This window comes from Piliocolobus tephrosceles, chromosome 1, assembly GCF_002776525.5.
Source record: "Piliocolobus tephrosceles isolate RC106 chromosome 1, ASM277652v3, whole genome shotgun sequence".
Lineage (NCBI taxonomy): Eukaryota > Metazoa > Chordata > Mammalia > Primates > Cercopithecidae > Piliocolobus > Piliocolobus tephrosceles.
This window is the reverse complement of record NC_045434.1, coordinates 30,987,911-31,006,839: the sequence shown is the minus strand read 5'-3', so window position 1 is coordinate 31,006,839 and position 18,929 is coordinate 30,987,911. Positions and strand designations below refer to the sequence as shown.

Below are 18,929 nucleotides of genomic sequence, written 5' to 3'. Positions count from 1 at the left end.
ATCGTTTTAGAATATTAACTACCATGTAGAAAATATTATGAATAAATAATTTAAAATCAAAAGAAACTTGATTGATAAAAAGCCAATGTCTGTCTCTACTTCCCTTCCCAACCATTCTCACCTTGCCATTTCTCCCAATAAGCATGTGGACTTTTAACTAAATTTCATCTAAGAACCAAGAAAGTGAGATGTTTGTACATATTCTCTTAAATGAAAGAGCCCAGACTGTTATTGTAAATTCCTCATGAATGGTGATATAATCCCAAACCATAAAAAGATAATAAAAATTAAGGTATTTTCTCAATCTAAGGGCTAGGAAAAAGAAAACAAAACACACAAAAAAACTTTGCAAACATTATTCCATTTCTGAAAGACAAAGCATGCATACATGAGCAAGTTTATAAAAGCTTCACTGGAAAAATGGAACCCAAAAATGTTAAATAACTTGTGCAAGCTACCTATCAAGTTAGCACTACAACTGGAACTCTAATTCAGTTCTGAGTTTTAGCATAATGTATTTTTCCCATTAAACTATATTCCCCTTCCATAGATCTTATCAAGTTGAAATTATTTTGCCTTTGGGAGTAAATTATGGACAAGAAGAAACATCTTATCCAAAGAAAATTAGTTTCTACAATACCTATATATAGATCTCTAAGAGCTCTTTTGCTGATTAATTTCAACTGGAGTATAAGGTATTAGTTTTAGGTGTCATGTATTTTGCTATACTAGAAAGAATGAATGTGTTGGGCTGGTAAAAAGTAAGCACACAATTATCAGTAATGAGAGATCCAGTAAGAAGGGAGCCCTTGTTTTATGAAGTGACCTCAATGGAAGACTATGCCTCTGTTCTTGACCAGAGAATCAGGGAAAAATAAATTCTGGCCAGAGAGTAGAGCTGCCGCAGGAGACATGTTGCTTATTTCTATGGTGCATGGAGGTCCATGTAAATTCCTAAGCCTTCCCCCAGCAAATAACTTGAAGTGAGAAAGGAAGAACCATGTAATAGTAGAAGCCAAGCCGTGGTATCAATGCATATGCTACCATTCTATCCACTGCTGTCAATCACACCCATATGGTTGGACCATAAATGTACACTTTCAGACCAAAGATGAAGAAGGTTAGGAAAAGTTGTTGGTGCTGCGTTTTATTTATATTTATTTATTATATTATCCTTATCAGTGTTCCTAATAAATAAATTTCTATCCAAAAACATGGGATATTAAGAATGCCTAATTCAATAGGCCCAGATAAATGGGTAAATGAGAATTAGACCCAGCTTTTACTCTTTTGTAGTCATTTACCCACTGCCTATCAACTACAAGTCCGCCCTTCCATATTCTGCTCAAAGATATAAGGGCCAAGAATCTGCAGACTACATATCCCAAACTCCCTTACCCACTGGCTTCCAGGTTAGATTCTGCCCATGAGTAATAGACATACACAGGTGGAAGGTAGAAGAATGGAAGAAGAAATTCCATTGCCAGCACCAGCTATACCATAACTCCTGAAAAATACTAATTCTAGCCAGGGCAACAAGTACCAGCACCAATGATGTGGTTCTCCCCACCTGCTCCAATACCTGAGATCTGGATATCTCTTCAGAAGTGTGGAACTAAACAGTTGTCCCCTGCCCTGACAGTTCCTTCTAAACACTAGCTGCTATGAGCATCCTCATAATTCTAAGCAACCAGGATGCAGCCCTCCTCAGAGATTCCTGCGTCAGCTCCTCAGACCTCCTCTGAGTTCCTAGATTCTGGTAACAATATTTCTTTCATTTTATTTCTCCAGTCCTACAGGCCATAGCTGTTTCCTATTACTTGGGTCACTCCAGTCATAATGTCTCCTTTCTGCTCTCTCAAACTTCTAACACATTGTAAGCCAATTATCTGCATTAAAATGCTTCTGTTTTAAAAGTCTGGCATGCTTCCTGTTCCCCAGCCTGGACTGAGACTGAGAAAGTCACCTGCCTCTAACTAGAACACACTCTCCCATCTCACTTCCTGCCGCTCTCCATCCCCCATTGAAATTGTCCTAACTCAGGACCATCTAAAAAGAGAACTGTTCATCTTAAAGTAAAGTAAGAGAGTAACCCTAAATAAAACAGATAAAAACATATGAGATAAATTTAGATTTAGGTGGACAATGCTTGCAAATGAGTAAATTAGATCCTGGATATAGTGTGGGGAAAAATTGTATAAGATTTTTGAAATGGACAAAAAGATTACTGAACATTATTTCAGTGGAATGGCTGGAACATTTGGGAATTGTGTGACAACACAGAAGTGTGTGCCTTTGTCTTTCACTAGGCTAGTTTACAACTCTCAACATACATAACATAATGGCAATGCAAAGTTTACTGTCCATAGCTATGCAAAGGATTCCCATTCTTGGTAGTGCAAATGAATTGCCAGGTAAAGAAAATAAATCTCTAAATCAACTCCCTATTTTGACTGGCTCTAACACCTTACTGGTGCTCCATGTGAAAATAAAACCTAAAAGCTATTGGAATGAAAAAAAAAACAACAACAAAAAAAATACTTCAAGTCTTGAGAGAGATGTGACTGCCCAGACTTTGTAGTCTCCCCTGGACTACCTGCATGCATGTAATCTGATATGCTTATTCAACAATAAATTGAATTTCTATGTCTATATTAGTATGGGGAAGTATTTTGTTGGCAGGATTTTTTCATTACACTGACATATGATAGTACTTTTAAAAAATGTATTTAAAATAAATATAAAGAGTACTTAATATAATAAATATAAACAGAGTACTTTTTTGTAATTCCACATAAAATACATTAAAATTTAAAGTAATAGTTTTAGTCAGAAAGAATGAAACAAGCTGTGTCAGTGGTAAAATGAGAAATTCTAAACTACACAGCCTATTTTAGTGGTAATAGACTTGGTTTTAAAAAAACGTAACCCTTTAACAGTAGACATTTAAATGCATTGGCAATATAGCATAAAATTGACTCTGCTAAATGATGTGAAATAATAAGACAAATAATAAGGTCTGAGTGAAATAATAAGACAAAGACATCTTCTAAAAGCAAGTTAAATAAAACCATACTTGGGGGGAAGACCGAGCCAAATATAAAGAGTATCTATAAAATATATTTTAATTTTTAAGTTTTTAAACAACATTAAGATATTAAGATAGATTTTAATATTAATCCTTTAAAACCTATTTTAACACACAGATTTTAATACAACAAATTAACATCAACTATGTAAATATAAAATTTTCAGTATGAAAAATAAAATTTTACCATTTTCCTAGCAATTCTCCCCAAGAATATAGGATCTTCTCAGGACAATCCTTAGACACATCACCTGTTCCACTTGAGAGTTCATTATCACTGTCTGCAGAAGAAATGCAAACACCAACAAACATTACTTTATATATTACAGTAGACACTTTAAATATCATAAAACAAGAAAAATGACGCTGTGTCTAATAAAACAATCTTCTTTTTACATTATTACATGCATTGCAAAAATAATGGTAAGAACTTCATTAATCTTCAGTGCCTAGATATTTTAAAAGAACAAACTTTTATGAAAATGTCATATACAGTTTACATAACATGAAATTGAAAATATCTACAAATTAATAGCTATATCCAAAGAGTAATGTTTAAAAGCTAGTGGTGGCACAAACTGGTAATTTCTATATGGTGTTCTACTCGACAGATATTCTCAAATTTTATTAATGGGACCAACAAACATAAAAATTAAGGGTGAAACATATATACCTAAATATTACACTGAGAAACATATATATTATGACATGAACATACAAACAACCAGAAATGTTAAAAAAAAAAAAAAAAAAAAGTTAGGTTTCTTAAGATATATTCGTAAAAAAAAAAAAAAGATATTTTTAACTAGAGGAAAATTGAAACTGGCCTTTTTATATGGCAATTTTACAAAACACCTCAAAATGTAAAAGAATATGGGTTGATTTACAGTTTATAATCAGTGGTGAAAATGACCAATACTAAACTCTATAAACCTTTTAAGCAGTAGCAGAGAGAAGAAAGAAAGAACAACAGATACAATTTACCTATTATAAAATATTCTTTGACACAGTACTACATAAGAAAAGGCTGGAGAAATACTATCGGAATAAAATAAGATAGCTGAAAACCTATCTGGCAGATAACAAGTACCAAACTTTTATCAACACTGTGACAGTACAATGGGGATTGGCATTTAGTGGCTCCCACAGCCATCTGTGTTAAGAACAGTATTACTTAGCAAACCACAAAATCCAATGATCCAGTATTAATTAGCATACCACAAAATCCAATGATCCGAGTATATGCAACATCAGAAAACATTAATGTAATAAGTAATGGTTTATTTGGCCAGGTTAAAACATTAGGTCATAGCCATACAAAAAAGATTTGATGACATATTTAATAAAATATAACCAAAATATGTCCACATACACAGACAAATGTTTAATCATCTTTAAAGCAATACTAGGTAAATAAGAATTATAAGGGACATTTAATGCAAAAAGTGAACATCATTCTGGTAATTACAATGAAGGCAAAGAGAGTACACACTAGCATAACTGTTCTAGAAATACCTCACATAAGCAACTGTATGAAGCTTGTAATAAGTTCATCATGAAAATAACAGATATTTTAAAAGTTAAAGCAAATGAAATATTACTACTATAGAAGTAATGTAAACAGAAACAACTGAATGACATCAATGGAAACAACTAAAGCTTTAGTGTTACAATACCCTGAGGAACTATCCCATGTAAACAACGATCTTTTATAACATTTATAATTTTTTATTTAAACTGAGGCACTTTTTACAGTGAAAGGACACTATTAAAAATTATTCTTGGTCAAGTGTGGTGGCTCAGGCCTGTAATCCCAGCACTCTGGGAGGACAAGGAGGGCTTGAGCTCAGGTGTTTGAGATCAGCCTGGGCAACATGGTAAAACCCTGTCTCTATCAAAATTACAAAAAATTAGCTGGGCATGCTGGCATACTCCTGTAGTCCCAGCCACTCGGAAGGCTGAGACGGAAGCATCACTTGAGCCCAGGAGGCCACAGTTGCAGTGAGCTGACATTGTGCCACTGCACTCCAGCCTGGGTGACAGAGTGAGACCCCATCTCGAAAAAAAAATTATTCTGGAAGACAGGTTAAACTTAGACTATGTCATGCAAACAAGGACTGATAATTGGCCCACTTATAAACTATTACCAAGTATAGGTATTTATAAATTGGTATTCAATTAAGCAGGATCCAAGATCATCCCATCTAATACTTTATTCTGATCCACAGTAAATAATAATATGCCAAGGTTTCAGGCTATTTGATGATGTTGTACATGCCAAATTAGAGACCAGAATCTAGGAACACAATGAAAACAAAAAAGGGAAAAGGAAATAAACATTCCTGGATATCATAAATCTTGATTATAATAAAAATGAGAAAATAATACTGATGACAGAAAATCTTTCAAATTCGTAATACTCTTGCTGAAAAAGGAATTCCTAAGCATAAGAACAAAATCAAAGATACCATTAAAAAGATTTAAAAATCTGACTACCTATAAATTAAAAACATCTATGACAGTATAGAGTACATACTCTATATTTTTTAAAAGCAAAAACATTTCTAACATTTGACAAATGGCTATTTTCACTAATATACCACAATCTTACTAATCAACAGAATAAAGAAAAATCCAACAGAAAATTGAGCTAAGGATATCAAGACAGTACAGGTCACAATATGTAAAACATGACTAAAATAAAAATGTTACAGAAAACCCGTTTCATTAATCTTTTAAATGCAAATTAAAACAATGAAACATATCTACCAATTACATTGACAGACAGTATAAAAATTGATAATACTTAAGTTTTCCTAAAAGCATAAGGAAACAGAAAAAAAGGTTGATGTTTAAATAAGAACAATCTTTTTGAATTTATTAAGATGCTAAGTTAATATATCATATGATCAAATGTATCCTCCAGAAACACATACTCCAAAGACATATGTGTAACAGGATTTTTAGTGTATCACTGCTTGTAATAGTAAGAAACTGAACTATCAGTAATCCATCAATATGTTTTACTAGCTAAATTATGGTATATTCAAGAGTATTCCAGAGAACACTATCAAGTAATTTAAATGAATGGGATAAACTGGTCTATGCTGGCAACCACGGGTGGGAGGACAAGGATGCTGCCCGGTAGTCTGCTTGCGTGCATGCATGAGAGGTGGCAGGTCTCCAACTCTGGCCTTCTGCACTGACTGTTCTAGCACCACGTTTCAAGCTGTAAACCAGTTTGGTACCCAATTGGCAGAAGCCATGGTGACCTTGTCACAGCTGCTAAAAGCCCGCAGCGACAAAAACCTTGACAAAATTGATATGTCTTTGGATGGTGTCATCAAACCGAATTGAAAGGAAGGAAAAAAGCAGACTTTTCCAAAACTAAACAGAAGACTCCAGCAATTTAGGATGAGAATACAATGGGTACTCCAACAGAATTCTGGTTTTGGTAAAACCAGTCTAAGCTGTAGGGGAAGAGTAATGCCTAGAAAGAGACATCCTCATGGATAATCATTGGCCTTGCAGTTAGGAAATCATCTGGAATTGGAAAAGGAATTAGTCCTGTGAATTGTCCATGTCTAAGTGACAAGAATACAAAACACTATTTTCCAGTGTTAAAAAGAAAGGCAAGCCTTCTGAAACAAAATGAAGTGTGCGGGAAACCAGTTGCAAGTCTCAAGAGACCTAACCAGCTAAACAGAAAAAATAACATTAAGGCCAATTTTACCAGGAGAAGAAATAAATTAAGCCATCAGAAAGACATTTCACAGGTAACTTTTCTTTTCGGAAGAGGCCTGAAGAAGGTTCAGGCCCAGTTGAACACGGAGTAACTGCTAGATGATGTAGTAGCAAAGAGAACTGGTGAATGCCAGACTTCCATCAGAAACACAGGAATCTGACTACATCTACTGACAACCCTGGAGCAGTACAATGCCCAGCAACTGAGAAACCATGATTAATTCACACTGCTGTACCTTCATTCTTTAAAAAACAGCAGCAAAAGAATATAAAGAAAGTTCCCGTGGGTGTTTCCCTACAATCTGACATAAATAGTGTTGGAAAACAGACAGAGATAGTTTTGAATGAGCAGTTTGGGATCCTGAGAAAACAAAGAGCCACTCTCACATGTAACAAAGCGGGAAGTCACTTTTTAACTGTGGAATAAATCTCATGTTACAGGGACTATTGAGTAACGACTGTGTTTGAAAAAGTTAGAAGAGTTCTTCACAGAAATTCAGAAACTTTACTTCAAAATATTTATAAAGCTAAGTAACACTTATTTTTCAAGGTTTAAAAAAAAGGATAAAATAATGCCCTGAAAGAATAACAGGGAGTATACGTATCTGTTCTTAGACTTCACAAATGGCTCAGGCAGAACCCATTATCTGTTTGACTTCTTTTGTTCCTTGAGCAGAAGAAAATGACAGAAAGATATTGCTAGTGCTGAACTTTTTTTTTTTTTTTTTTGGAGACGCAGTCTGGCTCTATCACCCAGGCTGGAGTGCAGTGGCACCATCTTGGCTCACTGCAACCTTCTGGGTTCAAGCGATTCTCCTGTCTCAGCCTCCAAAATAGCTGGGACCATAGGGGCCTGCCACCACACCTGGCTAATTTTTTTATATTTTTAGTACAGATGAGGTTTCACCATTTTGGCCAGGTGGGCCCCAAACTCCTGACCTCAAATGATCTGCCCACCTCGGCCTCCCAAAGTGCTGGGATTACAGGCGTGAGCCACCGTGCCCGGCCTAGTGATGAACTTTTAACAAGGAATGTGGTTGTAGGAATTAGTCTCAGTTTAAAATGTTGGTGTTTAAAGGCTGTAAATGCATATTTACAAAGTTGTCCAATAGGGCCTTGGAGGAGAAGGTCCAATTTAAAAATCTGAAAATGTGTTTAGTAAATGAAAGTGTAAGAGGAAGTAGTAAGTTGAAGGACAGATAACTGAGATGAAAAACTCAAAACTGAGGTCCCAGGCATACTGTTTGGATTTAGTATAGTCTTGAGTCTAGTGTCCACAAATAATTCTTCAAATGATGTTTAGAAGAATTATAATTATTAAAATGAATTCTCTACCCTGGATATTTTGATATAAAATTTATAGCCATAAAGTGCCAGACTTCTTACTTGAGAATTTAAAATGTATAAGCTTTAGAGCTTGCTAAATTAAATAATTTATAGCTCCAAAGACAAAAATATACTGGTATTTGTCACCAAAAAAAATTCAAAATTTATAATAGAGTTACATTGTAACCTTGTTGTTTACCTTTCACTCTGATTTATTGTATGGTATAAATTAAAGTTCAGAGGGCAGAGTAAGATTGCAGAATAGAAGCCTACACGAATCACACTTCCACATCCCCTGGAATACCAAATTTAAACAACCATCTGCACACAGAAAAACACTGTCTTAAGAACCAAACATCAGGTGAGCAATCACAGTACATGGTTTTAACTTTGTATTACCAAAAGAGGCAATGAGGAAGAATGGAGAGACAGTCCTGAGTTGATGATACCACCCCACCCATATCCCTCAGCAGCTGCCTGTGGTGCAGAAAGGCAATTTGTGCACTTTGGGGATAAAGAACACAGCAACTGGGGGACGTCACATTGAATTCAGTGCTGCCCTGTCACAGTGGAGGATAGAGCCATCCTAGGTTCAGCTAGCACCCACACACAGAGGGAGCATTTGGACCAGCCCTAGCCAGCAGGGAAACACCCATCCCAACAGATGGAACTTGCTCAGCAAGCCTCAACACTGCAAACTGAAATGCTCTGGGATCCTAGGTAAACTTGAAAGGCGTCTAGGACACAAAGACTGCAATTCCTAGGCAACTCCTAGCACTAGGCGTGGCTTAGAGCTATTGAAATAGGGTGGCATGTGACCCAGAGAGACACCAACTGGCATGGCAAAGGGAGTGCTTGTGTCATCACTCCCCCAACCCCAGGCAGTGAAGCTCCCAGCAAGAAAGTGTCTCCTACTTTCTGCTTAAGGAGAGGAGAGCAAAGAGTAAATAGAACTCTGTCTTGCATCTTGGACACCAGGTCACTCACAGTAGAATAAGGTAACAGGCAGAGTCATGAGGCCTCAATTCCAGTACCCAGCTCCTAGACAACATTTCTAGACACACCCAGGGCCATAAAGGATCCCACTGCCTTGCGGGAAGAACCCAGTTCTGGAAGGATTTATCAACTGCTAACTAAAGAACCCTTGGGCCCTGAACAACCAGCACTGATACCCACAAGTATACCATTGACCTTGGGCTCTGAGACATGCTGGTTTCAGGGGTGACCCAGCACAATCCAAAATAAATAAAATTGGAGATAAAAAAGGCATTACAATGGATACTGCAGAAATTCAAAGTATCATTTGTGGCTACTATGAGCAACCATATGCCAATAAATGGTAAAATCTAGAAGAAATGAATAAATTCCTAGACACATACAACCTACCAAGATTGAACCATGAAGAAATCCAAAAGCTGAACAGAACAATAATATGTAACAAGATCGAAGTCCTAATAAAGCCTCTAAGTAAAGAATAACTTGAGACTTGATGGCTTCACTGCTGAACTCTACCAAATATTTAAAGAACTAATTCCAATCCTACTCAAACTGTTCTGAAAGATAGAGGAAGAGGTAATACTTCCAAACTTACTCTAGGAGGCCAGTATTACCCTGATACCAAAACCAAAGACATATCAAAAAAGGAAAACTATAGGCCAGTATCAGTGATGTACACTGATCCAAAAATTGGCAACAAAATACAAGCAAACATGAGTTCGACAATACATTAAAAGGATCATTCATCATGACCAAGTGGGATTTATCCCTGAGATGTAAGAATGGTTCAACATATGCAAATAAATCAATGTGATCCATCATATCAACAGAATGAAGTACAAAAACCATATGATCATTTCAATTAATGCAGAAAAACCACTCTATAAATGTCATCATTCCTTCATTATAAAAACCCTCAAAAATGGGGATAGAAGAAACATACTTCCATATAATAAGGGTCAAATATGACAGACCCACAGTTAGTATCATACTGAATGGGGAAAAACTGAAAGTCTTTCCTCTAAGATCTAGAACAAGACAAGGATGCCCACTGTCACCACTGTTATCCAACAAAGTACTGAAAGTTCTAGCTAAAGCAGTCACACAAGAGAAAGAAATAAAGGACATTTAACCTAGGAATACAGCTAATTAGGGATGTGAAAGATCTCTTCAAGCAGAACTACAAACCACTGCTAAAAGAAACCAGAGATGAGCAAAAACAAATGAAAAATATTCCATGCTCATATACAGGAAGAAGTATTGTGAAAATGGCCAAACTGCCCAGTGCAATTTATACATTCAAGGCTATTTCCATTAAACTACCATTGACATTCTTCAGAGAACTAGAAAAAAAAATTTAAAATTCATATGGAATGCCAAAATAGTCAAGGCAATCCTAAGCAAAAAGAAACAAAGCTGGAGACATCATGCTACATGACTTCAAACTATACTACAGGGCTATGGTAACCAAAACAGCATGGTAGTGATGTAGGAACAGACATATAGACCAATGGAACAGAATAGAGAACCCAGAAATTAGACCGCACATCTACAACGATCTGCAACAAACCTGACAAAAACAAGCAATGGGGAAATGATTCCCTGTTCAATAAATGGCACTGGGATAACTGGCTAGCCATATGCAGAAGATTAAAACTGGACCCCTTCCTTACGCCATGCACAAAAATCAACTCAAGATAGATTAAAGATTTAAATATAAAATCCAAAACTATAAAAATCCTTAAAGACAACCTCAGCAATACCATTTGAGACATCGGCACAAAGATTTTATGATGAAGATGCCAAAAGCAACTGCAACAAAAGCAAAACTTGACAAATGGTATCTAATTTAACTAAAGAGCTTCTGGCACAGCAAAGAGAACAATAACAACAAAACACTATCAACAGAGTAAACAGACAACCTACAGAATGAGAGACCATTTTTGCAATTTATGCATCTGACAAAAGCCTAATATCCAGCATCTATAAGGAACTTAAGCAAATTTACAAGAGAAAAACAACCCCATTAAAAAGTGGGCAAAGGACATGAACAAACATCTCCCAAAAAAAGACATACATAGGGCCAACAATCAATGAAAAAACCTCAACAACACTGATCATTAGATAAAAGCAAATCAAAACCACAATGAGATACCATTTCATACAGTCAGAATGGCTAGTACTAAAAAGTCAAAAATAACACATGCTGGAGAGGCTGTGGAGAAAAAGAAATGCTTATACACTGTTGGTGGAGTATAAGTTAGTTCTGCCTTTGTGGAAGACAGTGTGGCAATTCCTCAAAGACCTAAAGACAGAAATACAATTTGGTCCAACAATCCCATTACTGGGTACACTCAAAGAAAGATAAATTGTTCTATTATAAAGACACATGTACACGTATGTTCACTGCAAAACTATTCATAATAGTAAAGACATGAAATCAACCTAAATGTCTATCAATGATAGACCGGATAAAGAGAATGTGGCACATATACACAATGGAATACTACGTAGCCATAAAAAAAATGAGATCACGGCCTTTGCAGGGACATGGATGGAGCTGGAAACCATCATCCTTAGCAAACTAACACAGGAACAGAAAACTGAATAGTGCATGTTCTCACTTATAAGTGGGAGCTGAATGATGAGAACACATGGGTACACAGAGGGGAGCAATACACACTGGGGCCTATCGGATGGCTGAGGGTGACAGGAGGCAGAGGATCAGGAAAAGTAATTAATGGGTACTAGGCTTAATACTTGGATGATTAAATAATCTGTACAACAAACCCCCATGACACACATTTATCTATGTAACAATCTGCATATGTACCACAGAACTTAAAAGTGTTTTTTAAAAGGTAGAAATAAAGGGCATCATACTGAAAAGGAAGAAGTCACATGAAACTTGCTTGCAGATGATATCATCTTATATTTGGAAAAAACTTAATTCTCCACTAACAAAAAAAACCACTAGAACTGATAAATTCAATGAAGTTTCAGGATACAAAATATACATACAAAAATCACTAGCATTTCTATATGCCAACAGTGAACAATTCAAAAAGGAAATCAAAAAAGTAATCCCATTTACAATAGCTACAAATAAAATTAAATACCTATAAATTAACCAAAGAAGTAAAAGATTTCTATAATAAAAACTATAAAATGCTGATGATAAAACTGAAGAGGACACCAAAAAAATGCAAAGATATTTCATGTTCATGGATTGGAAGAATCAATATTATTTAAATGTCCAGACTACCCAAAGCAATCTACAGATTCAATGTAATCCCTATCAAAACACCAATGACATCACAGAAATAGAAAAAACATCCTAAAATTTCACAGAAATAGAAAAAACATCCTAAAATTTATATGAAATCACAATAGACTCAGAATAGTCAAAGTTATTCTGAGCAAAAATAACAAAACTGGAGCAATCACATTACTGACTTCAAACTATACCACAAAGCTACAGTAACCAAAACAGCATGGTACTGGCATGAAAAAAGACATAGAGACCAATGGAACAGAAGAGAAAACACAGAAACTAAGTCCATGCATCTACAGTGAACTCTCTTTTGACAAAGATGCCAAGAATATACATTTGAGAAAGGACAGTCTCTTCAATAAATGGTGCCAGGAAAACTGAATATCCACAGGCAGAGGGATGAAACTAGGTCCCTAACTCGTCATATACAAAAACCAAATCAAAATGGATTAAAGACTTAAATCTAAGACCTAAACCTAGAAAGCTACTACAAGAAAACATTGGGGAAACTCTCGAGAACATCAATCTGGGCAAAAATTTCTTGAGTAATATTCCCACAAGCACAGGCAATCAAAGCAAACGTGAACAAATGAGATCATATCAAGTTAAAAAGTTTCTGCACAGCAAAGGATACAATCAACATAGTGAAAAGACAACCCACAGAATGGGAGAAGATATTTGCAAACTACCCATCTGACAATGGATTAATAACCAGAATATACAAAGAGCTAAAACAACTCTATAGAAAAGAATTTAAAAATCCAATTTAAAAATGGACAAAAGATTTGAATAGACAGTTCTCAAAAGACATACAGATGGCAAAGAGGCATAGGAAAAGGTGCTCAACATCATCGATCATCAGGAAAATGCAAATCAAAACTACAATGAGCTATCATCTCACCCCAGTTAAAATAGCTTATCTCCAAAAGTCATGCAATAGCAAATATTGGTGAGGATGTGCAGAAAGGGGAATTTTTGTACACTGTTGGTGGGAATGTAAATTAGTACAGCCACTATGGAGAACAGTTTGGAGTTTCCTCAAAAAAACAAAAATAGAGCTACCATATGATCCATCAATCCCACTGCTGGGTATACACCCACAAGAAAGGAAATGAGTATATTGAAGAGATATCTGCACTCCCATGTTTATTGCAGCACCACTCACAACAGACAAGATTTGGAAGCAACCTAAGTTGCATTCATCTGTTGATGAATGGATAAAGAAAATGTGGTACATGTACACAACGGAATACTATTCAGTCACAGAAAAGAATGAGAGTCTATCATTTGCAACAACATGATTGGAACTGGAGGTCATTTTGTTAAGTGAATAAGCCAGGAACAGAAAGACAAACATCAAATGTACTCACTTATCTGGAGGAGTTAAAAATTTAAACAACTGAAGTCAGGGAGATAGAGAATAGAAGGATGGTTACTGAAAGATGGGAAAGATAGTAGGGGGACAGAGTGGAGGTAGGGATAATTAATGGGTTAAAAAATAAAGTTAGAAATAATGAATAGAGGCCAGGCATGGTGGCTCACGCCTGTAATCCCAGCACTTTGGGAGGCCGAGGTGGGCAGATTACCTGAGGTCAGGAGTTCGAGAACAGCCTGACCAACATGGAGAAATCCTGTCTCTACTAAAAATACAAAATTAGTCAGGCGTGGTGGCGCATGCCTGTAATCCCAGCTACTCAAGAGGGTGAGGCAGGAGGATCACTTGAACCTGGGAGGCAGAGGTTGCAGTGAGCCGAGATCGCACCACTGCACTCCAGCCTGGGCAACAAGAACGAAACTCTGTGTCAAAAAAAAAAAGAAAGTAAGAAAGAAAGAAATAATAAATAAAATTAGTAGTTAATAATACAATAGGGAGACTATAATGAATAATAATTGTACATTTTAAAATAACTAAAAGAGTATACTAGGATTGTTTTAACACAAAGGATGTTTCAGAGGATAGATACACAATTTTCCATGATGTCATTATTATTCTATGCATGGCTGTACCAAAACAGCTCATGTATCACATAACTATATACAGCTACTATATATCCACGATCTTTTTTTTGAGACTGAATCTCCCTCTGTTGCCCAGGCTGGAGTGCCCTGGTGCGATCTCGGCTCACTGCAAGCTCCACCTCCCAGGTTCATGCCATTTTCCTGCCTCAGCCTCCCAAGCAGCTGGGACTACAGGCACCCACCACCACGCCCAGTTAATTTTTCGTATTTTTTTAGTAGAGACAGCATATTTCTGTGTTAGCCAGGATGGTCTCAATCTCCTGATTTTGTGATCTGCTTGCCTTGGTCTCCCAAAGTGCTGGGATTACAGGTGTGAGCCACCACGCCAGGTCATCCACAAAATTTTTTTTTAAAAATAAACAAAATGAATAAAAAAGGTAAATATCAAAGTCCAATATTAAGACAGGAGATGAAAACTAGAAAAACTAATTAATTAATTCATTAAAAATCAAGAATTTATGGGGAGAAAAGAGTTCCTCTCTCTACCTCTGACAGGATGGGAGGAGTTAGTCTGTTGTGCCAAGATACTGCTAAAAGTCATCAGATGTTGTATACTGTAAATTACGGTATAATGCCAAATGCACCAAAATACCACAGCTACAAGTTATATGTTTGGTCATTCTGAAGCTTGGCATATTAGTTTACTATAATGTTAAAAACATCTAAGCAAGCGTTAGTTTCTCTAGATCATATTATTAGTTTTGACTTTTCCTGCAAAACAAAACAAAACATTATCATTCTTGTTTTCATAAATAATGTAACTTTTATGACTATACAGATCTTTTTGAAAAACTGTGTAGAAATTATGCCAAACTTACTAGCAATTGTGTTTCAGTACCTCCAACAGTATCTTACCACATAGCAAGCACAAAATATTTAGGGAATACTTCTTTTATTTCTGAGTTTTATATTTCTGAAATATTCTAATCTCTTATAGGTATGCATAATGATAATAAGCATGGCAAAAAAAATTTTAACTTTTGAACAATCCCTATTGCTATATGAAACAAAAACCTATTATTATAAACCCCAACAATGAGCTATAAAATCTCACTGTTAACAACAATTACTGTCTTCCTGACAAGCTCCCAAATTATTTTCCACTACGAAAGGATATTAGAACTATAATAACCTAGATTATCAGAGGAGAACCACAAGAAAATAAAAGATAATGAGCACAATTTGACCAGATCCCTGATGAACAAGGGAGACCCAGTAGCAAATCAGGGGCCAAACAGTTGGATGAAAAAACAGTTCTTGGCCAGGGAGGCTAGGAACCCCAGGCTCTTATTAAATGTCTTCCTTTTTTATCTATAGTCCATTCACTGTTGTAAATTTTAAAGGCATTAACCCATTTAATCCTCTAAAAACCTAATGAGGTAGTCGCTATTAGTTTGCCCATTTTAAAAATGAGAAAATTGAGGCAGAGAGAGGTTAAGTAACTTGCCCAAGGTTATCCTGCTAATAAATGATAAAAGGTTAGAAATTCAACCTGTGTTTGAATCCAGAGTCAAACACTACCTTCCCTTATAATTTTTCCCACCACATTTTGTAGAGGAGGCTGTATCTGGCATTCAGCAGATACCAGTCTGTGTGCCAAGTGCCAACACGCAGTAAATGTTGGGCACTCGTGCCAAAAACAGAAAAGCTAGGTACATTAAAGGAACATGCCCAAGAAACAGTAAATTGGGGCCAAGATTTAATTGAGAGACTTCAAGGGGTAAAATTCCCTTGATGCCCAGAAAGAACAAAAATGAAATGAATATCCCAGTCACATCAAGCGTATGACCCAGATCTATCTTCCTCTCTGAAGAAACCAATAATCATGAGTGTTGTAAACACTTTGGCAGCCTGCCAGAGAGGAATAAAGGAGCTGAAGAAAAGTAAATTAAATTTCCTACTGTAGTAGATAAGACAAGTTTCTAGATAGGATGAATAAGCTAAAAAGGAAATAAGAATGAAAAAGACACTGGAGACCAAAGTACAGTAACAGACACACTGAGAAGGCTTGCAAGTAGAACATGACGAAGAAGAAAACAGAAGGAACAATGCAACAGTGCAGGTATGTAAAGGGGTAATTGAAGGTTTTGAAAAAGCAACTGTATCCCATTACACATACAAAAAAATAGGGAGGACAAATAATAGAAAGAAGCTCAGCCAAATCCTACTTTTCCATCATAATTCAGGTTAGGGGTTACCCTCTTCTGGCTGGGTTAAATACTGCCCCCTCTAGGCCTATACAATCATAACACTTAGCATGTCATATAATTATCCATTTTCCTCCACATTTTCTCCCATACTATGAGTTTCGTGATAGTAGTGGCCACTTTTATTTCTATATTTGCAGTGCTAGATTAGTACTTGGCCATAAGAATATTCAAAATTTCCTCAATGAGTGGAGGGCGAGGACAAAGGAAAATCCATTAAAATTAGGGAAAATGTATGCCTTGGAAATAAATGAACTTTAGCATATAGGCATTTGTGTGCAGACATGGGTAAAAGGCAACTAGGTTCATTCAGTCTGTTGAAGTATACCCTATCCAACAGACAAAATGGACTTCCTGTGGCTAATTGAGATGCTCAAAGTTAAGACAGAACCAGGCGGCCATCCTGGGTGAGGGAGCAGTCATGTACTCTGTGTTCTCAGAAAGATGTAAAAGTGTCACAGGCCTTCTCTTTCTACAATCAAGCCAAACCAGTTCCTGATGTCTGTGCCAAGATAAGTAAACCAAAAACCCTACACCACCTGCCAGTCATTTGAAAGAAACATCTGACAGAGACCTCTGGTTTAGGGCTTGGAAACTAACCAATCAGGACTCACCTGCCCCAGCCAAGCAGGGCTCAGCCATATCAACGAATCAGAACTCCTCCACTGTGCCAACTATTCGGAACTACATGAATTTAAATCTTTCACTTGCATAAAAGACCTGACTGGGAATTTGGGAAGCGTATTTTTCTATAAAATCCAAACCTTCTCTTTTTTCTCTGAAATGCATTCTTCATTTTACACTGACGGCTATGTTTCCCTGGTTTGCAAACTGTTTACTGGGAAAAAAGTCTCTTTTCCCCAAATTCCTTTTTAGAGAATTTTGTTCACAAGTCATTCATAACGCGTAGGTCCCAAAGTCAAATGGCCTAGATTTGAAGCCCAGTTCCAACATTTATTAGTTGTGATATGGGTCAAGGTATTTAACTTCTCTGTGCTTCAGTTGTCTATATCTAATAACAGTACTCATCTTAGAGAGTAGTTGTAAGAAATAAGCAAGTTACTATATGTGAAACATGTTATTAGGGTGCCTGGCAAAGGGCAAGAGCTCTGTAAGTGTTAGCTATCACAAGCCATTACCATTTAACAAACATGAATGCCTACTGGCACAGGTTTGAGGAATATATGAGAGGAAAGTGGAGATATTAAATGTATACTCTTCTTTACCCAACTCAGGAAATAAAGAAAGATGAGACACAGGTTAATATAGCTAAAGAGAACTGCACAGTCAATTCGAGCCTTATGCTCCCTTTATCAACTCCCATTTCCTGGAAAACTGGCCAGTCCTTCCTTTTTGCTATGTAGACTTCTACTATAATACATATAAAACTTTCATGAAAACATGTTTGGTTTTATTTACTCGTGTGTTTAATATCTACAATATTCGTGTTTACATGTATTTTCTCTTCCCTAGAATCCAGGCTCTTTGAGTGCTGGGACTGTATCTTATTTGTCGTTATATAGTAGCTTTTAGCACATGACACTCCAATGTGAAATAAAGAATTTGTTAGTGCTTTATTTTTAGAATATGTTCACATGCTTAGGGTAAGGAAAAACAATAGAGAGACAAAGACGAGGAACTGTGTACATTCCTTAAAAATATGAAACTGCCCAGATTTGGGGATGTGACTGATCAGGAGGGCACTTTATCTTTTGACTGGGACTTTGGGAAACTATGAAGATGTTAAGAAAGGAAATTAAGAAAATTCATACCTAGCAGTCCCAACTTCCTCTATAAATTTTAACATTAGAAGAGATCTCTGAGAGACTATGCTTAACTTAGGGAGTAGAATTTGGTGAAGTCTCCTTTAATATGCCTAACTTCAACTCCTTTTCATGAACATTTTCCTCATTTATTGCAGTTTACTGTTCTCTTTCAAAAAGCAGTACTACACAGAGTATACAAGATGTCGTCAGATCCATACAGTAGGACTACCATTTTCTTCAATCTAAACATGTGTTGAATGGAAATAATAGTCTCAATCACATAGTGTTGTAAAAATTAAATGAAAATATATATGAAGTGCTAAACATAGTACCTGACACACAGTAGTACCCAAGTGTTAGCTATCATTCTTTGAATTAATATTATTGTTATTGAGTCTTCTGTTTTATGTCTATCACTTCAAAGGTAACTAAAAACACATTCCCAGTTTGTTTTACCTCTTATTATCCACTGATTTTTAACATGTAGAGATCAGTAGCTAACCATGCAA

General features: G+C 36.2%; 1 protein-coding gene and 1 pseudogene across 5 annotated transcripts in view; one reads left to right on the top strand and one right to left on the bottom strand.

Annotated features, from left to right (window-relative positions):
* RABGAP1L (RAB GTPase activating protein 1 like) overlaps nt 1-18,929 on the bottom strand; it is an 819,337-nt gene that overhangs the window by 616,129 nt on the left and 184,279 nt on the right. For all 5 annotated transcript variants that reach the window (XM_023207199.1, XM_023207198.2, XM_031935573.1 and 2 more), the window contains one exon: nt 3,276-3,369. In XM_023207199.1, coding sequence (XP_023062967.1) covers nt 3,276-3,369 — 94 coding nt within the window. The remainder of the gene's footprint in view (nt 1-3,275; nt 3,370-18,929) is intronic.
* Nucleotides 6,326-7,259, top strand: LOC111539234 (annotated as a pseudogene).